Genomic DNA, 24,217 nt, shown 5'->3' with positions numbered 1-24,217 from the left:
ACTGCTGGCGCTTATATAGCGCGCCTAAGCGCAGTCATGCGGAGCCGAAGCGCTACCGAGTAGGTATGTAAAAATATATATATGTGAGAGTCCATGATAAAAATAAAGATGGAATAATATGCAATGAGAGAAATAGAAATATACGCACTAGAGAACATGGTGGACAGTGGATGGATGCATCTGGATGGCTGGCGCTAAAGGGCGCGCAAGCGCGAGAAAGTGCGCGCGCGTATACATCGCGAAGCGTGGGAAAGCTGTGCCTCATATAAGAATCGCTGTGGACAGTACACAGAGTGGTGCTGCGAGTTGGTGCTGTATACTCCCTAGTGGAAACTGCCATATCACGCCATGAGAGGCATGATTCTCTACACCGGGTTCCCAAACCTTACTATGAGTTTGACCTGGACCGCATGGGTTTGCCGATGTTGCCCGATATTGAGGGTGCCTCGCTCAAAACAAAGAAGGGAATGATTCGGTCATTCCTCACAATTCATTACAGTAAGCCTAATGATCAAAAAACCTACACCATAATCTAATTACTGTTGCCACAGGAATATGCTGTGGAAAACTGAAGGTCCCGGTGCCTTGGAGCGACATAATGAAAGGACAGTCAAGATTCATCTCCAGCTTATACCTGCCAGATGATACAAAGCTCACAGACCCATCAAAGTTGCAACGGGATGAAGCAAACACCTTGTTAGAATGTTGGTTGGCCTGACAGCACACCCAGGTTGGACCCACATTGAGGTTCAAGGCCTGGATTGATGAGAAGGGCAAGATGCACCCTCCTGTCAGTGAGGAGTCTCAGGAGTCTGATGGTGATGCTGACGATGAGGGCATGTGGCCCAGGCCAACCAAAACATCATCAGCAACCACGGCACTGCCACTGTTTGGCATTGCCGACCAGCAGCCGAGGTTCATCAAACGAGTTTATGTCAGCTCTGCCGATGAAGCATCTGACAATACTGACGCAGATTTGGCTAGTCCAAAGGTCAACGTGCACGCTCCTGACCATGCAAGGAAAGGGGCAAATGCACAATACAGTGAGTACATGGGACACCAGTCAGATTCAGATGACCAGCCTCTGCCCAAAATTGTGGGGAAGAGAGTCAGAATCGTGCCTGCCATCATCTCACCCTGCACAGACTCGGCACATGAGACACATATTACAGTGACCTATCTCCATATAATATGAGGGAACGGACATGCATAATATCCCGTATGATATGGGCCAGCGGACCATGGGCCCATGATAAAAATATCCTCGACTATGACAGATGGGCCGGGAGGCAAATTATTCCCAATGGAGGCGGGTGGGCCCATGCAGGGAATATATAGAGTAGATGAGTGGGCCAATGTACATGAATATTAGGTAGACGGGTGGGTCGAGGTAGTTGGATATTATGCAGATGGGTGTATTAAGGTAGATGTGTATGAGATAGATGGGTAGGTACTTGTTATCACATTCACGGGTGGGCCCAGACACATATTAAATTAGACAGGTGGGCCGAGGGTATTATAAAATATTGTATTAGATGGGTGGGCTGAGGGTGTTGTATGGGATGTTGTATTAGACGGGTGGGCCGAGGGTGGTATAAAATATAGATGGGTGGGCCCATGTGTATCATAATTGTAGACATGATGGAGCTGAGGTAGTTGTACATCAACCAAATCAGAGGAGGTAATAAATCAAAGTTACCAAGTACCCGGAGCAGCAGGTGATCTCCTGACATGGCCTTTGATGGTGCACAGATTGTCTTGCAAATTTTGGAATCCGGGGTGCGAAGCTTGTGTTGCCCTATGAGAAGCCAAGTTCTGATCACCAACCTTTGGGTCAACCATACTCAGAGGAGGTAATAAATTAAAGTTACCGAGTTCCCAGAGCAGCAGGTGATCTCCTGACATGGCCTTTGATGGTGCACAGGTTGTCTTGCAGAATTTGGAATCTGGGGTGTGAAGCTTGCATTGCCCTACGAGATGCCAAGTTCCGACCACCCAAATTTGGGTCAACCGTACTGACTTCCGAGTTCCGGGACCCAGGAGTCAACAAATGAATATCTGATAACCAGCACACTTCCAATCAGGTAGTATTTCATTGAGCAATGGATCATCCAAGGGGTCCCTTATCAGACTCGGTAGTCAATATAGGCAAATGATAATGAAAACATGGAAGTTGTTATTATGCTATTTTTCAAACCTGAGACCCGAAAATATGTATGCAACATGTCTATTTTTCACTTGTTGCACAAATCACTGAGTTTTGAGTGCTGAAACCTGAAACTCAAAACCCAGCATGCAACATGTTGATTTTTCATTTATATTACACAGATCATCAAGTTCCGAGTTCCAAGGGCCGAAACCCAAACCCCGAGACCCGAAAATATGTATGCAACATTTCCATTTTTCACTTGTTGCACAAATCACTGAGTTTCAAGTGCCAAAACCTGAAACTCAAAACTGGGTGTGCAACATGTCCATTGTTCAGTTATATTACACAAATCATTGAGTTCCAAGTGCCAAGGGATGAAACCCGAACCCCGAAAATATGTGCACAACATGTCCATTTTTCACTCACTGCACAAATCACCAAGTTTTGAGTGCTGAAACCTGAAACTTGAAACCCGGCATGCAACATGTTTATTTTTCATTTACATTACACAAATCATTGAGTTCCGAGTGCTTTGGGTCATGTCCATTTTTCACTCATTGCACAAATCACCAAGTGTCGAGTGTTGAAACCTGAAACCCGGTACCTCAAATGGACACGAATTGTATTTGTATGTATTATCCATTGGTGTAGGGCTCAAATAACTTGGGAATTGTATTTGTCAGTACTCAGTACTTGGTACTTGGTACTTGGTACTCAGTGATTGGTACTCGGTGATTGGTGATTGGTGGTCAGTGGTCAGTACTCGAGACTCAGGTAGTCAATATAGGCAATGATAATGAAAAATGACAGCTGTAGTCCACGTCAAGGTAAGTGTCTTGGTAGTCTTTCCTTGTCATTCGGGCAAAACATCAGCAATAATGAAAAAATGAAAGTTGTTATTATGCTTAACTTCCTTACCAAAGGTTGTATTCCAAGTCCAGGTGAGTGTAGTGGTAGTCTTTTCTTGTCAATTGGTTATCTTGTTACTCATTACGCAGTACTCAGTACATGGTAATTGGTACTCAGTATTTGGTTGTGATACTCGGTATCCAGGAATCAGTAGTCAGCTTAATGAAGGTTGTAGTCCGAGTCTAGGTGAGTTTATTTGTAGTCTTTTCTCGTCCATTGGTTACCATGTGACCAAGTTATAAGCTAAAGAAATCCAACACATCAATAATGACAAATGAAATACATGTGTGCAGTAAGTGAGTCTAAAGATAAAAGAATGAATATTAAGAGCGAGACTTGCACATTATGTCGAGATATACAACATAACAAGCCTGTGATGTGATCAGAGACCTGGAATAACACCCATATACATCCATTATAATAGCTTAAAAGCTTAGAAAGATTCATGAAGGATTGATGTAATGATAGGCAAAATGACATATGTGTGGAGAGTGACAATAGACATCTTTTATACGAAGTCACATTTATATATGATTCAGGCCGAAAATATCATTACAAATAACTTTCATTTTTCATTATTGCCGATGTTTCAGATTTCTTTAGCTTATATCTCAGTCAAATGATAACTGATGGACAAGAAAAGACTACCAATACACTCCCCTAGACTCGGACTACAACCTTTGGTAAGGAAGTTAAGCGTAATAACAACTTTAATTTTTCATTATCATTTGCCTATATTGACTACCAACCACCAACCACCAACCACCAACCACCAACTACTGAGTACCGAGTACCGAGCACTGACAAATACAATTCCCAAGTTATTTGAACCCTACACCAATGGATAATACATACAAATATAGAATTCATGTCCATTTGAAGTACCGGGTTAAAAATATTCAAGAAATTGCTTGCAGCCTATCAAAATTCATCATAGGGGCTATTTCAGCTGTAGGACAGAGTTGCAGCAGAGTGAGAAAGGAGTGCTAAGAAGAAATATTCAAAATTGATAGATAGCATGTCTAGAAGAGTGGCAGAAGTGATTAGAGCAACAGAAGGTCACATAAAGTATCATAATTATTGAGATTGTGTTGATCAAACTAAAAGTCAAAAAAGTGTCTCAATGAGTCACCAAATTAAAATAGCCATATCTGCACATGATGACATCAGCTTCCCACACTATAGGGAACTCAAATGAGGCTAAGAAGTATAGCTTTATGTAATTCTTCTGATGAGGAGATGGATGTTGAGGTGAAGGTTGATTGTCCTGGTGAGAAGGTTGAAATGGCTACATAATTGCTCAGTGATAGATGTACATAAATCTTTTTCAATGCATGTTACCTATGCCACAATTGAATGATTCAATCATTGAGTTCCAATATCCAGAACTCGAAACTGTAGATTGAGGTAGATATCACCTGAAACCCGAACACCCTAACACCCAAATGTCAAATTTTCACAGTGCCAAACCCCGAGTGCCGGGTGCCGGGTGCTGAGTCCCAAAACCCAGAACTTCAGGTCTTGGCTTTCCGGTGAAATTGTGGTCCCGGATAAACCAGGCAACCTCCTGCCAGAATATGATTCTTCTGATGAGGAGATGGAGGTTGAGGTGAAGGTTGATCATCCTGGTGAGAAGGTTGAAATGGCTACATAATTGCTCAATGATATATGTACATAAATCTTTTTCAAGGCATGTTACCTATGCCACAATTGAATGATTCAATCATTGAGTTTCAATATCCAGAACTAGAAACTGTAGATTGAAGTAGATATCACCCGAAACCCGAACACCCTAACACCCGAATGTCAAATTTTCACAGTGCCGAACCCCGAGTGCCAGGTGCTGGGTACCGAGTCCCAAAACCCAGAACTCAGGACTTGACATTTGAAATGAAACACATTTTTCAGACATGTTTGAATCTGCCTACATATATCCATAAACATTTTACTAACCCCCGAACCCTGACAAATATCTTTGTCCAGTCCCACATATTGAGTCCCGAGTTCCGGGACCCCTGAACCCCAAAACCCAAAACCCAGCAGTCCACAACTTCGGGGTTTGGGGGTTGGTAAAATGTGTATGGATATATGGAAGGTTGATTTAAACATTTTTGAAAGATGTTGCATATGAAATGTCATGTCCCAAGTTTCGATTTCCGGGTTTCGGGAGTGCCGAGTCCCAAAGCCCGGAGTCCCAAAACCCAGAGTTATGTCAAATTTTCAGTGCTGAACCTTGAGTGCCAGGTGCCAGGTGCCAGGTGCTGAGTCCCGAAACCCAAAAACCTGGAACTCAGGATTTGACATTTGAGACGAACATCATTTTTCAGACATGTTGATATGAATCTACGTATATCTATAAACATTTTACTAACCCCCAAGCCCTGAAATATATTTTTGTTGTCTCACATCCCGAGTTCCGAGTTCCAGGACCCCCGAACCCCGAAACCTGGCAGTCCACAATTTCAGGGTTCAGGGGTTGGTAAAATGTGTATGGATATATGGAAGGTTGATTTAAACATTTTTGAAAGATGTTGCATATGAAATGTCAAGTCCCGAGTTTTGATTTCTGGATTTCGGGAGTGCCGAGTCCCGAAACACGGAGTCCTGAAGCCCGGAGTCCCGAAACCCGGAATTCAAAACTCAGGACTTGACATTTGATGAGACATCTTTCAAAAATGTTTAAATCAACCTTTCATATATCCATACATATTTTACCAACTCCCGAATACCGAGTTCTGAGTTCCGGACCCCAGAACCCCGAGACTGCTGGGTCTCAGGTTTCGGGGTCCGGGGGTCCGGAACTCGGAACTCAGTATGTAGAACAAAATATATTTCAAACATGGGTAAGTCAATGTGTTTGTCAATAAACTCGATGGTAAATCAAATTTTATTGATCTCCCCAAATTTCCACAAGTTCCGAGTTCTGAGTTCCGGGACCCCGAACCCTGAAACCCGAGACCTGGCAGTCTTGGGATTCGGGATTCAGGGGTTGGTACATCTCGGTTTGGGGTTTGGCACTGAAAATTTGACATATATATTTTTGTGAGTGTTGTGCTTCTGGTGTCCATGCTTATAAATAGGATATGTTGCACACCAGGGTTCAGGTGTGGGGTTTTTCCACTTCAGTCCTCAATTATTGGTCAATGCCACACATGGTCGATTCATGTTTTTGTGCTTAGGGGTTTAGATTTGGTGGTCGATGGTAGGTATATGCACTCATAGTTTACATGTATCCTACATGTTTGATTTGCTGGTGGCTACATCAGCTGTATGTCTTGATGGAACATACTAGGCTCACCCATATATGTACCCATCTATGTACAATTCCCCCACATCAGCCCACCCATCTATGCATTATCCCCCACCTCGGCCCACCCATCTATGTAATACATCCTATGTTGGCCCACCCGTCTATATAATACATCCTACGTCAGCCCACCTGTCTATATAATTATACCCCACCTCGGCCCACCTGTCTATGTAATAAATATTTTATTGCACCCTCGGCCCACCCGTCTATTTGATATCTCTTTCGTCGGCCCACCCGTATATGTAATACTTTTCACGTCGGCCCACTTGTATATGTAATACACCCCACATCAGCCCACCCATCTATGTAATATTCCCCTACCTCGGCCCACCCATATATGTAATACACCCCCGTCAGCCCGCCCGTCTATATAACAATATTTGCCTTACATCTCTCTTCAGCCCAGCTGTCTATAATATCCTACTCTACATATTACCCAGATGGGCCCACCCATCTCCATGAATGATCATATTCCCCCAGCCCATCTGTCAACATCAAGGATATATATATCATTGGCATACATGGGCCCATGATCCGCTGGCCCATCTCATACAGGATATTATGGAGGTCGGGTGGCCCGTATAATACGGAATTTGTCACTGAAGGGGCTCAGTTATGTTGACCTCCCACTTGTGGTTCAGCCGATGGTGTTGCAGTCGGTGATCCTGCCTTCGGCACTTGATCAGCCTCAGTATTCCAGTACATCTCGAATACTAATATTGTCAACTGTCAGCAGTGGTCTAGTGAACAGGATATCTACCTTCATGGCCAAAATTGTTCATAGGAAGTGCTTCGGTGTAAGTCTCTTTAGATGGCATGGTTGAGATTTTGGAATTAGTCACTTGAGGTGGGCCGGATGTAGTAGCTTGGTTAGGTCGAATGCCAATATGATTGTCGCCCACAGGAATCCGGTCTTTTTGAGGGGATGGAGTAGGACACAACTTTGGTGGCACCCACTGGTCCCATGTGAGCAAGAAATTAGAGTCGGCTTTGATGCACTCATCCTGTAGCCTTCGAGTTGTCTCGACTGGATTCTCATGGGAATACATAGACATCTTTGGAGGATTTGAACTGAGTGGTCAATGAACAATGCAGAACTGCAATGGCCATTGCCATACCTCGGCCATTTCCAGATTTTGGTGAGTTCCAGCGGTGTCACAATGTGGTGCTCTTGACTTCTCTGAAGTTTTACCCACATCCACACAAAGTCGTTCCATACACAACTAGGTCAATACTTTTCCTATCTCTTCCGCTTGTCTTGCAGCTCACATTTGCCACCATCACCCTCATATTCTCAGTCATGAAATCTCCACCATGCCGTCACAATAGGAATCCAATGATGTTTTGGCGCTCGCCGACAAGTCTGTGTGTGATTCGGTCAGCCGAATTGGACGGTGGGAAGCAGATGGGCGAGCTGTAGTTGATGAGGCACATGACATTGCGTGACAAGTGGTATGTGTTTTCATTTACAGTGGTTATTTACTGGCTAACAATCAACAGTCTCGAGCCCTCCAGCAGCACAGCAGGACTTGCTCAGTCATATTGCCATTCCTCCTTTCTGTGGCTGCCAAGGTCTGGGCGACCATGAACCAAGGCCTCGCTCATCAATGGAGCCATGTATGGGCTGATGATCCATGCATGGAGTCACATCCCTTCTTCGCCAAGACTGTCAGATATGGTGAGCGCGCACTCTTGAGATTCACAGTGGTAGCTTAACACCCTTATAGAACAACCAGCACTGGCACCAGCACCAGCACCAGCACCAGCAGTCTCCCCAGTCCTGCCCCAGCTCCAGAACAGATGTCAATACCGCCGATCGATTCACTTCCTCGTGCCGGTCATGCACACCATCTGGATGTTCCTGGCAAGATGACCGACAAGGGCAAACTGTCTGACCGCGGGACATGTCAATCCAGAGAGGACAGCACAGATGCCGAGCCAGGCAGAAAGAAACAGAAGGTCTTGAAGCATGTGTCGAAGGCCATCATCTCCGACACCGAGGACGAGGACAGGCGGCCGACAGGGACCATTATAGTTAAGGCAAGATTTACGCTCATCATTTCAAACCTAATGCTTACATTGCCTCAGCGGTCCAAGAACCTTGAAACTTCCGGTGCAGCACCGGCCAAATCAAAGGTAAGCACAGCAGCAATTTCAGTGCTCATCTCATTACTGACTCTTCCACAGGGCATTATCAAACACAGCAAACAGGTAAGATTTACCTTGTTGTGTCAGTCCTCGTCCCTCAACCATCATCAGCCGGATGCCGAGCCAAAGATCAGCCGGGCCCAGGCAAAGGGTAAAGCAAAGCAGAAGGCAGTGGACATCGCTGAGCCTATCAGAGGGCATCCGCTACTGAAGTCCAGTGCTGAGGAGGTGAGTTGGCCAAGTTCATCGCAGTGACAGGGTACTAACCACCTCATAGTACACTCCACTGTGCAAGAGATGCATCGGGGAGTCTTGTTTGGTTGTGGTTGGCAGAAAGGGGCAGGCCATCAAGTCCTGCGCAAAGTGCCACTTCATGAAGGTGCGGTGTAACCAACCAGTGTCGGTCGATACCCGTGGTCCTTCAACAACACAGGCCTCAAAGCCACATCCTTGGTCAAAGGCCACACCGGCCTCCAAGTCCAAGGCCCACTCCAGGACCACCAGAGCAATCTCCCACATTCGTCCACCAACTCCGATTGTGGAATCTGAGGACGCTGTTGAGGATACAGGTAAGGGTTTTTTTCCTTGTTAGACCGTGCCTTACACCTTGTTTATACACTGCAGGCATTTTCTCATTTTCCTCCAACAAACATCCAAAAAACATTGAATTAGAAGATAGAAATTTCCTTGCATTGTGTGTATCAAAACATTGAAAAAAAATAATGAATGTATTGAAGATTTTCTGTATGCAAGACATAATCTAAAAATGAGTCATTTTCCCTCAAGAAACAGTCTATATTTTTCATTCATCATTCCTCAAATAACAATTTACAATCATGTTAAATTTTTTGCCTCTGTTTTTCCAATGTTCTGTGTATCAAAAATCTCAATTACTTCATCCTGTTCACCATATGTTTGATCCAAGAACATTGAAAAATAATATAACAAATAATAATAAATATTTTGACAATGTTTTGTTAAGGAAAAACAAAGAAACTTTCAAACTTTCATTTGTATATTTGATAAGAGGAAATTTATGAAACATGCCCCATGTTTTGTAAGAATAAATCCATAATGTTTGCAGTATATTCCTCCTGCACAACACTTGAAAAACATTTATTATATTCAGAGAAAAAAAAAATGAAACATGATTGCAGGATACTCTGCCTCAAAACATGCACAAATTATACATTGTTTTCTGCACACAATAGATGGAAAATACAGCATTATCCTTGAAGGAACATGATGAATTTTGGCATCATGTCCCACACACAGAAAATCATTGAAACATAAATTATTATTTTTTCAATGTTTTGACAGACAAAATGAAGGTACACTGGTCCAAGTAGTGCTGCTAAGAACCAAGAACTATTCAGCGGGGAAATGAGAACAAAATGGTGTGACAATATAGAAGGGTTTTTTGAGAAGATTTTTAGTAATGGTGAAGCAATGAGTATAGAGGCAAGGTTGAGAGTAGGGGCGCAAGTGTGAAGACGAAACATTTCGAGAGGCTAAGACTTTCTGTAGAGCAAAGTTTGCTTTGAGCAGGGAACCAACATATGATTCTGCTGTTGTTATGAGTGTACATGAGCAGTATAAATACATTTTCAAGTACTTTACTAGGCTGAAATAAGAATGGGGAGCATATGGCGAGGTGGAAATACTTTGGTGAAACAAGGGTATCGTGAAGTTTGAGCACAAGGTAAGATAACGGAAAAAGAGAGAATGGAGAAGTGAGAGAATGTATCCACATAATTCGGATGCGAAGTGTAGAGCTTTCTCGCATCCGTGAGTCACATGGACTTTGTGAATGACAGTTCCCAGATTTCCTTTTTGAGGTGCGGGCCATGCGTAGAGGATAGACAATCCTTACACATGTCATGGCCCATGGGACACAGAAAATTGATGAATCCTTTAAGTCAGCCTTTCTTATGCACAACCAGCTGCTTTTGCTCCTTGACATCACTTGGCATTAATTTGCATTTCTTTCTGCCTGTGAAACTGCAGTTGGTGTATTTAGTACATGACTGCCTCAGTGCTGCACCAAGCAGTCCAGTTGTTGGCTTGTGACATGGATGGTTCACATTTGAACCCCAAAAAAACCAAACATGACCACTCTGAACAGTTTGCAAAGGTTCAATCCAGGGTTTGTCGACTCTGGTAAAACTGGACCCAGGTTTGGCACTTGTGCCCCTACTCTCAACCTTGCCTCTATACTCATTGCTTCACCATTACTAAAAATCTTCTCAAAAAACCCTTCTATATTGTCACACCATTTTGTTCTCATTTCCCCGCTGAATAGTTCTTGGTTCTTAGCAGCACTACTTGGACCAGTGTACCTTCATTTTGTCTGTCAAAACATTGAAAAAATAATAATTTATGTTTCAATGATTTTCTGTGTGTGGGACATGATGCCAAAATTCATCATGTTCCTTCAAGGATAATGCTGTATTTTCCATCTATTGTGTGCAGAAAACAATGTATAATTTGTGCATGTTTTGAGGCAGAGTATCCTGCAATCATGTTTCATTTTTTTTTTCTCTGAATATAATAAATGTTTTTCAAGTGTTGTGCAGGAGGAATATACTGCAAACATTATGGATTTATTCTTACAAAACATGGGGCATGTTTCATAAATTTCCTCTTATCAAATATACAAATGAAAGTTTGAAAGTTTCTTTGTTTTTCCTTAACAAAACATTGTCAAAATATTTATTATTATTTGTTATATTATTTTTCAATGTTCTTGGATCAAACATATGGTGAACAGGATGAAGTAATTGAGATTTTTGATACACAGAACATTGGAAAAACAGAGGCAAAAAATTTAACATGATTGTAAATTGTTATTTGAGGAATGATGAATGAAAAATATAGACTGTTTCTTGAGGGAAAATGACTCATTTTTAGATTATGTCTTGCATACAGAAAATCTTCAATACATTCATTATTTTTTTTCAATGTTTTGATACACACAATGCAAGGAAATTTCTATCTTCTAATTCAATGTTTTTTGGATGTTTGTTGGAGGAAAATGAGAAAATGCCTGCAGTGATAGATGTGTCTGTCACCGATGACAACGATGCCGAGACGGATCATGATACTGACGCCGGTGTAGAGACTGATATCTCTGTGGGCTTGCAGGGATCTAAAATCCCATTGTCTCTATCACTTCCCAATATAGCGCGACTCATATCTCACCCACGCTTCGTTGGCTGCTCGCGCACGCCAGCACTCCAGTCGCTCAATAGTCGTGCATCGCCGCACACATCCTCGGTTCCATCACATGTCCTCCGTCCATCCATTCCATGTCCATTCGGTTCATCGGTATGTATTCCAATTCTATTTTCATTGATTCTGACATATCTTCGGCGCTTATGGCCATATTTTGTATGTTTTCCGTTATGGACCCTTTATTACATATTATCTCGTGTCCACTTCACTTCTCGGTTCGCTTTAGCACTTAACATTACTTAGTATATATAGATGCGCATAAACTGTATAATGACTATCTTCTGCCCACACATCGTTGGACTATAAGTCTAAGTTTCCCTCTAAATCTAAAGTATCTAAAGCAAAATACAAGTGCCGTCGCCGTACATTACTAAAAACTCTGCCCATTAGTTTTCTGACTCATTAAGAGTTGCTGCGCTCCACCACCCGCACGTGCACTGCTTCCGCTTAGCGTGCGCTTCCATTATAAGTTGCACGCCATTATCTATTATCGGCCGCTATCGCTCATCGACACTTCATGTCGCTTTCACTCGCTTGCGCTTCACTCATTGTCGCACGTCTTACCAGGCTTGACCAAGCGCCCGGTTCAGTGTTCCCTCCAAATTATACACTTAGAGGAACCTTCTCAGTAGCAATCCCCTTGGGCCGATGTATATCTCGCTCATCGAGGACTACTTGAGTTATCTCATACCACTCATATTCACCCACTTCCCATTCCTCTTCTACACCGGCATGGATCATGATACCAGTGCCGAGTGGCACACTGACATTGCCACCAAGATGTCCGTTGAGCCTGACGATGAAATCATGGTTGACCAGCCTGGCGCCATGGCTTCGGTGGATGACTTCCCTGCCAACCATTGGGTGGAGCCAGTTGGCGACATGCCTATTCCCATTCCCCCACCAACCCCTGCAGCCGAGCCCCTTTCCCTTCCATTAGCACCTTCATCATCCACCATCCTCGAACATGTGCTAGCCCTGACTACTCAAGTCACGGCTATGCAAATGGCCGAGGAGAATGCTAATGCCAGGGTAAATGTGATGGAGCAGGATTTTGAAGCCCGCATCTCCTCAATGTGTGCCGAGCTTTCCTCCATGCAGCTTGATGTCGGCACCATGGTGACCTTGGTGAATGGACTTGTTGGCCTGGTTGAGAAGCTTTGGCAGGAGCGGGTCCTTGCTAATCCATCGTTCCCACCACCCATGATCAGCCATGGCAATGAATCCTCGGCCACCACATTCGGCATGAGGTACCTGAATGGTGTGTTCAGCCCTTTGGTTACTCCCATGCCCTTTTCTGTTGGAGTCAGCCAAACCTCAGTCTCCTGCCCTCCCAGGCGTCCTGACATGCAGGGCACCACATTCCCGTCTGGATAGGTGTCCCTAACATCAGCACATGCCAATCCTTTATGTGCTCCTGCTGCAGTTGAACTGCATTTGCTATCACACCACCTGCTTCTGCCATGCATTCCGTTCTCCGATCATTTGGCCAATTACATAGTTGTACAATAAGTCATGTGTCGGTCGGCGAATTATGCCTGTATCACTTGGTTTTCAATCTAATTGTTTTGGCGTGGATTCTATCATTCATTGAATCTTGTGTGATTCAAGCATCGACAGCGTGTCGGCACAGTTGGTCTCGGTCAGGTTTGTGGTTGGCGCGGTGTGCCACACTTTAGTTTGTTCGGATTTGACCGATTGATACTTGTTACATTCCAGCCTGTTAGGACAATTCATCTTGGTTGATTACACTTGGTGGGCCTTGTTGCGCTGCAATGTGGCTGCCCACTCCAGTTCCATGGGCAGCCACATTGCAGCGCAACAAGGCCCACCAAGTGTAATCAATCAAGATGAATTGTCCTAACAGGCTGGAATGTAGCAAGTATCAATTGGTCAAATCTGAACAAAATAAAGTGTGGCACACCCAAAAGTGCTTGTGCTAGTAAGTGCACGCTGAAGCACCAGGTGCACCAAAAAAAATACAACACAGGTCGCACTGTGCTATGGAAGTGCATAGAATGATGTGAGTCTCTATAATGCAACCGAACATGTTGTAAAGTATTGATTGTATTGCCATGTGGTCTTGTATAGAAATGGACGATAATATATAAAGCTGAGACAGTGGGCACAGTTGCAGTAGGTTTTGTGTTGTATAGATTTAACCTACAAAGTCCAAGAGAAACAGATTTTTACGTTGATGACGGTGTGAAGAAGTAATAATAGCTAGCTAGCAAGAAAGCTAGAGCACTAATGAAATCCTACTGAGTGCGGGTGTGCTATATCGACCTAAGAGGATTGCTATGAAGCACCTCCTTCAAGTAAAATGCAAAGGGAGCAAATGCAAAATGGAAGAGAATGAATGCGATCTTGGAATGCGAATCCACTGGTGTGAGCAAAGGTGAGACCACGGGTCCAGTAAAAGTGTGATGAGAAATGAATGAAAGCAAGAGGTTTTCAGGTAAGGAGTGGTGGGCACTAGGTAAAGTGTGGTTCTGCGGATAGCAGCTAGGTATAGACGAGGTTTAGGGCCAAGGTATAACTAAGTATAGAATGCTAAGTTGGAACCCAAGAGTGGTTTGGATCCATGCAGAGCCTATGTAAGGAAACTTAGAGGTGCATTCTTAGAGCGGTCAAGAATAAGCAGGTTCAAAGTGAGGATGAAGAAAGCCTATCAATTGCACAAGGTACTAAGAACATCTAAGGTGACTTTGCAGAATATAGGTAGTGCATAAGTGTCTGGCACCCATAGGTGAGAACTGTAGTGATGTAAATGAGGCAGATAAGTAATATGTAATGAGAACACATGCAGAATGAAATATGCAGATACATGTAATAAGCCTTGCTATCATTAGTGAAACCGAGAGAGACAATGAACATGCACCAGTGGAGGTAGGTGGACATGGAAAGCACATGGACAGATAGTACGGAAAAGCAGATCCAAGTGCGGATAGGTGCTGGATGAGTATTGGCTGAGATGGACTTGTTGCCAGAGAGTGTGGAAATGATGTAGACCTCATAACTTCCTACAGGTCCTGACACAAGTATCAAAAGACACTTGTTTCTGCCCAGCATAGGTCCAAGCGTCACAACAGCTTGACTAAGGCTAATGAAGATTAGTGTCTGAGATACTGTCTATGAGTAAATATTCAAGGCATGTTCTTATGAAAAAATGCGACATTCAACAGGTTTTAAACCTATTGCACTCCAACAGAAACAGATGTCTATTATGTCAGGATGACCGCTTGGCTAAACACAACTCTGATGAGCATATGTCAAGGTGTGGTTTCATTAAAAAAAAACAAATTCTATCATTGGCAGGTTTCAAACCTGCATGGTCCAAGAGAAACAGATTTTGACTCTGATAATCACTGGAAATTTCATCTTTAGTGGGTTTTGAACCCACACACATTGAAACAGATTTGAATTCTGTTGCAGCAACTGAACTGTTTGACTAACACCAGTTAGATGCATCTTTAAAGAGACCATTAAGAAGTGAATCTGCAAGGCAAGTCTACCATTACCTGTTACTTGTAATGTTTTCCCTCAGCTAAATAGATGAATTGAACACAGAATGTGATACAGCACTTTCAAAAAGTGAGAGAAGAGCAATAAGATGATGAAAGGTCTCAAATACAGCTCAAATCTTTGCCTTAATAGATGTGTATTCTTTCTCATTCTGCAGGTCATTAGAATCAAACTTGACATGTAATCTGGTCTATTTCTTCAACCAAGTCGAGACCTTTGGAGAGAATTAAATTGTTTTTGTATTTATCATTGCAAGTTTGCATCAAGACTTTGGTCATACGTTGAACTTTGGATCAAGGATACTTGCATTTGCATTTGCCTCTGGTAATTGTAATTCTTTAGCAAAAAAGATTCCTAATTTGTGCATGAAACCAACAGCAATAACAATCAAGATAAAAGAAGTAGAGATGTATATTTTACATAAATGAATATTTGGGCCTGATTGGATGAGATAGAATTTCATGTCTGAGCCTGAGGAGGCCCAACCCTTGCATTTATACATCATTGCCTTCATCCCAGCCATGATATTTCACCTTATCACACTGGATGCAGACATCAATTTCTAACATCCCTCTTGGGCCCAATCATATGTGATCCTTTCACTGTTACTTGTCACTTGTGGCTCAGACATTAATACTAAAACATCACAAACATTATGGGCCCACTGTGGTGGTCTGCCATCTGCACTTTTTCAGAGCAATTGCTAGATAAACAGATCTTGAGGTCAAGAGTCCCAGAAGAAGTCTGATGTCTTTTGCAATAAAAGCAGGATAAAAGAATCAACAGTGACCATGTGATTTAAGAACTGACAAAATGCAGATAAATGTGCCTTGAGGGTTCACTTCTGAATGAGTTCAGTGGAAGTGAATCACACTGGTCTTAGTCAAGCAGTTGATACCACAGAATCCAAATCTGTCTGCATGGGTTCAAAATCTGCTAAAGATGAAATTTTCAAGTGATCACCAGAGTCAAAATCTGTTTCTCTTGGACAGCGCAGGTTTGAAACCTGCTGATGATAACATTTTTATTTGATGAAAATGCACCTTGACATATACATTAAGGATTCACTTCTGACTGGATTCATTAGGAGTGCATCTGACTGGTCTTAGCCAAGCAGTTGATACGACAGAATCCAAATCTGTCTGCGTGGGTTCAAAACTTGCTAAAGATGAAATTGTCAAGTGATCATCAGAGTCAAAATCTGTTTCTTTCTCTTGGACTGTGCAGGTTTTAAACCTGCCAGTGATGGCATTTTTATTTCATGAAATCACACCTTGACATTTTGTCATGAATGATATGTGCCTTGTAGGAGTATGTTTAGTGAGGCATATGTGCCTCTGTTTCTGGTTTTTGTAACTTAGCTTTCTACAGTGCACTACCACTGTATGGTTTGTCATTATGAGCCATGGATAGTAGCTATTGGAATATAATAATCAAAAAGTTGACAGAAGAACCAAGAAGAAAAGTCAGACTGGACATCTGTATAGTTTTGGAAACTACAACCACTTGGCTGAACACAGCTCTGATGAGCTTGTAAGCAAGCCAACCATGAGCATATGTAAATGTATGGTTTTATAAAAAATGAAATTTATCATTTGCAGGTTTCAAACCCGCACAGTCCAAGAGAAACAGATTTTGACTCTGATGATCACTTGACAATTTCATCTTTAGCAGGTTTTGAACCCACGCAGACAGATTTGGATTCTGTCACACCAACTGCTTGGCTAAGAACAGTTAGAAGGATTTTTAAAGAAGACATTCAGAAGTTAATTTGCAAGGCAAGTCCACCGTTCTCTGTCACTCACAATGTTTTCCCTCAGCTGAACAGATGAATTAAATATAGACTGCAATACAGCACTTTCAAAAGCAAGAGGAGAGCAACATGATGATGAAAGGGTCTCAAACACAGTGCACCTTGACCTTATACATGAGCAAATAGTGGTCAGATGGCTCTTTTGAATCTTTGCCTTGAATCTCAGCCTTTACAGATGTGTATTTCTTCCTCATTACCCAGGTCATTGGGATCAAACTTGAAAGTTTGATGTGTAATCTGCTCTTCTTCTTCAACCAAGTCAAGACTTTTGGAGAGAATTAAATTGCTCTTGTGCTTATCATTCCGAGTTTGCATCAAGACTTTGGTCATATATTGAACTTTGCATCAAGGATAACAAAATAAACAGCGACCATGCTATTGAAAGAACTGACAAAATGCAGATGAATGTGCCTTGAGGATTCACTTCTGAATGACTTCATTAGAAGTGCATCTCACTTGTCTTAGTCAAGTAGTTGATGCGACAGAATCTAAATCTGTCTGTGTGGGTTCAAAACCTACCAAGAATTAAATTGCCAACTGATTACCAAAGTCAAAAATCTGTTTCTCTTGGAATGTGCGAGTTTAAAACCTGCAAATGATAACATTTTTATTCTATGAAATCACACCTTGATATTTCCTCATGATTGATATATGTTTTTTTTTCCTGTTAGAACACACCTTGACATCGACTCATGTGTACCTTCCTGAGAGCTTCATATCACTGGTCTTAGCCAAGTAGATGTTGCAACAGAGTCAAAATCTGTTTCTTTCAAACCATGCAGGTTCAAAACCTGCTTGCAAAATATTTTGCAGTGTATAGATTCTCAGAGACCCAAGTGCAAGAAAATAGGGACAGTTAGACATTTTGAAGTATTCATCAAAGTGATATCATTTGTGTCTGTTTTATCTTTTTTAATGCAGCCCAGGTGTTACTGCTTTGCACTAGTTTTGCAGCAGAATGTAGTGAGAATGCTTCTCTTGCATCTATACATTGTGGTCTGTAGCTGGGTGTACCCTTCAGCATGACATAAAAATAAAATGATGAAAATATACTAGCAGTATTGGATTGGACAATAGATGGACATGTAATGTAGGGCGCGCACAAAAATGCAGTGCTTAATATGGGACAGGGTGTGATTTCATAAAATAAAAATGTCATCATTGGCAGGTTTCAAACCTACCAAGTCAAGAGAAACAAATTTTGACTCTGATGATCACTTGCAATTTCATCTTTGACAGGTTTTGAATCTGCACAGACAGATTTGGATTCTGTTATATTAACTGCTTGGCTAAGACCAGTTAGATGTGCTCTCAATAAATCCATTCAGAAGTGAATCCCAAAGGTACATTTATCCTTTTCTAACATCTCCCTTGAGTCCAACCATGTGCAATCCTTCCATTGTCAGTTGTCACTCAACCCGCCAATGATGATATTTTTATTCTATGAAATTAAACCCTGATATTTCCTCATGGATAGTTTTCTTCAAAACCCATCATAAATGCTCTTTTCCACATCATTACATTACCACAATAGATTCAAAATATGTTTCAATCAAAGCCTACAGGTTTGCAATCAGTCCTAGTTCAGGAGTTATAAAAGTCAAAATCTGATTTTCCTGGACTGAGCAGGTCAAAAACATGTATCACTCAGCATATTTCAAGCATGCATGGTCCAAGATAAACAGATTTTGACTCTGGCGATCACTTGGCTATTTAACATTTGGTAGGTTTTGAATCCACAAAGACAGATTTAGATTCTGTTGTAATGACTGCTTGGCTAAGACCAGTGAGATGCACTTCCAATGGACTCTGTCATATCCCATATATTCATGCTTCTCTTCCGGACTTCGGACCCTGAGATCCGGTCCGGTCCAATGCATAGATCCGCTTCTGATCCGATATCCAATAAGCTTCCTATTTCATTTCCTGTTCATTTAATATTAAACACAGCCTATTCGGTATTTCCTCTTCCCGGTGTTTTGGCTATACTTATTACCGGTATGATTACTGATCCGTTAACCTATGCTTCATTTACGACTCGTGTTTGATAACCTTTGCACATGCTTCATACATAGCCTTCGGACCTTTGCTTACTTATCATTTCGTTATCCTCTTAGTATATAAGCCCGTGTATATGTCCTGTAGTACCTCAGTTCAAATATCATCTTAGTTTGTCCTCTGGAGTTGAGTCTTCAACTCTTGTCAAACCTCCGAGACTTTGGATCGATTCCAATAGTCTACATTTCTGACTCTATCTTCGGATAGACTATACTCTGTTCATTTATAGTCCGGATCCGTCCGGATTAGTCTTATATGCATTTCTGATATCCGGAAGTCATCCGGATACATCTATGAGACCCGTCCGGACCTTCGGACACGTTATCGTTAGTACTTTGAAATAAGGGACAAGTACTTGGGAAAGGGGCACAGTGTACGAGCTGAGGCCGAAGTCCTTCGGATCCGATCCTATGAGAGTATGACCTTAACAGACTCAATCAGAAGTGAATCCTCAAGGCACATTTATCTGCATTTGACCACCATACAAAATTGTGGGATGCAATGACTCATGAGCTTGCATTCAAGGCAAGTTTTAATGGCAAAAGAAAAACCATGTTATTATACAGGTTTTAAGCCTGCTTGGTTTAACAGAAATAGATATAGAAAATGTCCATGGGCAAATGATTACTCAGAGGGATTTAGGATTGACAAAGACAGACCTTCAGAGTGTGTAGAGTTCAAAAAGCATGCAGACCAGAGTCATGGCAATGACATGGCTAAGATCATTTAAGATGAGTTTCTCAGAAAACCAGGTGTGTTTTTATAGAAAATAAAATTTATCATTGACAGATTTTGACTCTGATGATCACTTGGCAAATCCATCTTTAGCAGGTTTTGAACCCACGCAGACAGATTTATATTCTGTCATATCGACTGCTTGGCTAATACCAGTTGAATGCACTTGCAATGAACCCAATCAAAAGTAAAAGCAGTTCTTTCAATAGTATGGTTGCCATGATTGATTTTTTATTTATTTTACTCTTATTGCAAAAGACATCAGACTTCTTCTGGGGCTCTTGACTTCAAGACCTGTTCATCTAGCAATTGCTCTGAAAAAGTGCTGATGACAGACCACCATAGTGGGCCGATGATGTTCGTGATGTCTTGGGATATTAACAGCTGGGTCATGAGTGAAAACCGACAATGGAAGAATCACATATGATTGGACTCAAGGAGGATATTGGAAACTAATACTAGAACTGACAAAATGCAGTCAAACGTACCTTGAGGATTCACTTCTGAATGGGCTCATTGGTAGTGCATTTAACTGGTCTTAGCCAAGCAGTTGATACGACAGAATCCAAATCTGTCTGCATGGGTTCAAAACCTGCTAAAGATGAAATTGCAAGTGATTATCAGAGTCAAAATCTGTTTCTCTTGGACTGCGCAGGTTTGAAACCTGCCAATGATAACATTTTGATTTTATGAAATCACACAACCAGTGAGATGGTGCTCTCAGGAAAGTACACATTTGTCCATTTTGAGGTGTGTTCTAACAGGAAAAACAACATATAGATCAGTGTCTGAGATGATGTCTATGAGGAAATAAATATTCAAGACACGTTCTAATAGAAAAAAATGCAACATTCAACAGGTTTCAAACCTGTTGCATTCCAATGGAAGCAGATTTTGATTCTGTGATGACAACCACTTGGCTAAACATGACTCTGATGAGCTTTTGAGTAAACCAACCATGAGCATATATCAAGGTGCATTTTTATAGAAAATGAGAATCATCCTTGGCAGGTTTCAAACCTGTATGGTCCAAGACAAACAGATTTTGACTCTGGTGATCACTTGGCTATTCAACATTTGGTAGGTTTTGAACCCACACAGACAGATTTATATTCTGTTGTATCGACTGCTTGGCTAAGACCAGTGAGATGCACTTCCAATGAACTCATTCAGAAGTGAAACCTCAAGGCACAAAAGTTCAATGTATGACCAAAGTCTTGATGCAAACTCAGAATGATGAGTACAAGAACAATTTAATTCTCTTTAAAGGTCTCGACTTGGTTGAAGAAAAAGAGCAGATTACACATCAAATTTTCCAGTTTGATTTTAATGACTTGAAGAAGTTCTGAGATAAAGAAGAAGTATTTAGACAATAGTGCAACATTCTGCGCTTAGATGCTTTCAAGCGCTCAGTGTCAATTAGCAGTTATAGCGTATTTTAGACTTTGAGTCCCACAATATGCAAGATGGTGGTGAAAAGTTGTTCAGAGTCAAAAGATACATGGTGCTATATAAGTAATTTTAAGTGTGTTCTAAGTGTGCAGAAGCAAGTCAGAAGCGCAGCAAATAGGCAAAAGTATGTAAGTCACTTCTGAATGGGTTCATTGGAAGTGCATTCAACTGGTATTAGCCAAGCAGTTGATACGACAGAACATAAATCTGTCTGCGTGGGTTCAAAACATGCTAAAGATGAATTTGCCAAGTGATCATCAGAGTCAAAATTTGTTTCTCTGGGACTGCTCAGGTTTGAAACCTGCCAGTGATAAATTTTATTTTCTATGAAAACACACCTTGAAAAATTTGCTCATGGTCGGTTTGCTTGCAAGCTGATCACAGTCGTGTTTAGCTAAGTGACTGTCATAACAGAATCAAAATCTGTTTCCATCAGAGTGCAACAAGTTTGAAACTTGAACTTGTCGAATGTCGCATTTTTTCTCTAAGAACGTGTCTTGAATATTTGCTCATAGACAGCATCTCAGAAATTGATCTTCATTGGTCTTGGTCAAGTCGTCACCAGATTTAAAATCTGTTTCTCTTCGACTGTGCAGGTTTAAAAACAACAACATTTTTATTCTATGAAATCCAAAATGGTGGAATGTGATGAATCACAAGTTAATGCAAAAGACACGTCATTATATATATTACAAACCTGCTTAGTTCAAGAGAAATATATTTTGATTCTGGCGATCACTTGAATAAGCACAATAAAGAATCTCAGCCTTAATAGATTTGTGTTTTTCCTAATTCCCCAGGTTATTAGGATCAAATTTGAAAGTTTGATGTGTAATCTGCTCTTTTTCTTCTTCGACCAAGTCAAGACCTTTAGAAAGAATTATATTGTTATTGTACTTATATCCTTCTGAGTTTGCATCAAGACTTTGGTCATATATTGAACTCTGTGTCAAAAATACACTGTGTGATCCTTTCATTGTCAGTTTTCACTCATGAACACACCATGGTGGTCTTCCATCAGCACTTTTTCAGGGAAATTGTTAGACAAACAGGTCTTGAAGTCAAGAGCCCCAGTAGGAAGTCTGTGTCTTTTGCAATAAGAGTAGGATAAAAAATCAACACTGACCATGCTATTGAAAGAGCTGATAAAATGCAGATAAATGTATCTTGAGTACTCACTTTTGAATGAGTTCATCAGAAGTGAATCTAACTGGTCTTAGCCAATCAGTTGATACAACAGAATCTAAATCTGTCTGCGTGGGTTTAAAATCCGCTAAAGATGAAATTGTCAAGTGATCATCAGAGTCAAAATCTGTTTCTCTCGGACAGCGCAGGTTTGAAACCTGCTGATGATAACATTTTTATTTGATGAAAATGCACCTTGACAGTCTGAAACCCATTGAATGCTGCATTTTTTATTATTAGAACATGCCTTGAATATTGAATCATAGATGGTCTCTTATATCATTGATAGAGAGTGACTCGGACAATGTTCAACAGTTGGCATGGATCATAAAACAAGTTGCTGCAAGGCTAGCAGTGGAACATGGTTTCATACACCAGCTTTGAGTGTTTTGGTTTCTCTTCCAAGAAAGTCATAATGCCACCAGAAATTTGAGGCCTTCCAATTCATTTTAATATTCATGTGGAAAATGTGAAGGTGTGATTTCATAGAATAAAAATAAAAATGTTATCGTTGATAGGTTTTAAACCTGCACAGTTCAAGAGAAACAGATTTTGACTCTGGTGACAATTTGACTAAGACCAATGAAGATCAACATTTGAAATGCTGTACATGAGCAGATATACAAGACATGTTCTAATCCAAAAAAATGTGTCACTCGACAGGCTTCAAACCTGTAGACTTCAATGGAAACAGATTTTGAATCTATTGCAGCAATGACATGGCTAACATCAGTTGAGATGAGTTGTTGAGAAAATCATTCATGAGACAATGTCAAGATGTGTTTTCATAGAAAATAAATTTCATCATTCGCAGGTTTTGAACCTGCACATTCCAAGAGAAACAGATTTTGACTCTAGTGATCACTTGATAATTTTATCTTTAGCAGGTTTTGAACCCACGCAGACAGATTTAGATTCTGTCGTATCAACTGCTTGGCTAAGACCAGTGAGAGGCACTTCCAATGGACCCATTCACAAGTGAATCCTAAAGGCAGTTCTTTCAATAGCATGAAGGATCACATATGATTGGACTCAAGGGGGATGTTAGAAATTAATGTTAGAGCTGACAAGATGCAGATAAATGTACATTTAGGATCCACTTCTGAATGGATTCATTAGGAGTGCATCTAACTGGCCTTAGCCAAGCAGTTGATGCAACAGAATCCAAATCTGTCTGTGTGGGTTCAAAACCTGCTAAAGATGAAATTGTCAAATGATCATCAGAGTCAAGATCTGTTTCTCTTGGACTGCGTAGGTTTGAAACCTGCGAGTGATAACATTTTTATTTTATGAAATCGCACCTTTACATTGACTCATGTGTACTTTCACATTGTAGCTTGCACTCCCAAACACCTGCTTCATATGAAGAAGAAGAGCAGATTGCGCATCAAACTTTAAAGTTTGATCCTAATGACCTGGGGAATGAGGAAGAATACACATCTGTAAAGGCTGGGATTCAAGGCAAAGATCCAAAAGAGCCATCTGGCCACCATTCACTTATGTACAAGGTTGAAGTGTACTGTATTTGAGACCTTTCATCATCATGTTGCTCTTCTCTCACTTTTTGAAAGTGTTGTATTGCAGTCTATACTCAATTCATCTGTTCAGCTGAGCAAAAACATTGTGAGTGACAGGGAACAGTAGACTTGCCTTACAGATTCACTTTTGAATGTTTTCTTTGACCGACGATCATCCAGAT

The 24,217-nt window shown here is 41.3% G+C and overlaps 3 protein-coding genes across 3 annotated transcripts; 2 read left to right on the top strand and 1 right to left on the bottom strand.

Moving 5' to 3' along the window:
* Positions 1–6,977: 6,977 nt before the first annotated feature.
* Positions 6,978–7,423, bottom strand: F5891DRAFT_1198407 (uncharacterized protein; the record flags this gene model as incomplete). The annotated part of the gene is made up of 2 exons (XM_041368626.1): positions 6,978–7,081; positions 7,129–7,423. 2 exons carry the CDS (start codon positions 7,421–7,423, stop codon positions 6,978–6,980), a joined length of 399 nt encoding a protein of 132 aa, XP_041217605.1.
* Positions 7,424–7,450: 27 nt separating this feature from the next.
* On the top strand, positions 7,451–9,275 carry F5891DRAFT_987239 (uncharacterized protein; the record flags this gene model as incomplete). The annotated part of the gene is made up of 10 exons (XM_041377870.1): positions 7,451–7,507; positions 7,698–7,733; positions 7,869–8,046; positions 8,158–8,504; positions 8,556–8,579; positions 8,604–8,744; positions 8,794–8,895; positions 8,950–9,085; positions 9,141–9,210; positions 9,254–9,275. The coding sequence occupies 10 exons, from the start codon at positions 7,451–7,453 to the stop codon at positions 9,273–9,275; spliced, it is 1,113 nt and encodes a 370-aa protein (XP_041217604.1).
* A 2,283-nt stretch (positions 9,276–11,558) lies between these two features.
* Positions 11,559–13,127, top strand: F5891DRAFT_1198405 (uncharacterized protein; the record flags this gene model as incomplete). Its single annotated transcript, XM_041368625.1, has 2 exons — positions 11,559–11,843; positions 12,366–13,127. The coding sequence occupies 2 exons, from the start codon at positions 11,559–11,561 to the stop codon at positions 13,125–13,127; spliced, it is 1,047 nt and encodes a 348-aa protein (XP_041217603.1).
* Positions 13,128–24,217: the final 11,090 nt, after the last annotated feature.

Source organism: Suillus fuscotomentosus (assembly GCF_016647785.1).
Source record: "Suillus fuscotomentosus strain FC203 chromosome Unknown F5891scaffold_151, whole genome shotgun sequence".
Lineage (NCBI taxonomy): Eukaryota > Fungi > Basidiomycota > Agaricomycetes > Boletales > Suillaceae > Suillus > Suillus fuscotomentosus.
The sequence above is the reverse complement of the archived record's forward strand: the minus strand, read 5'-3'. Positions and strand labels throughout refer to the sequence as shown.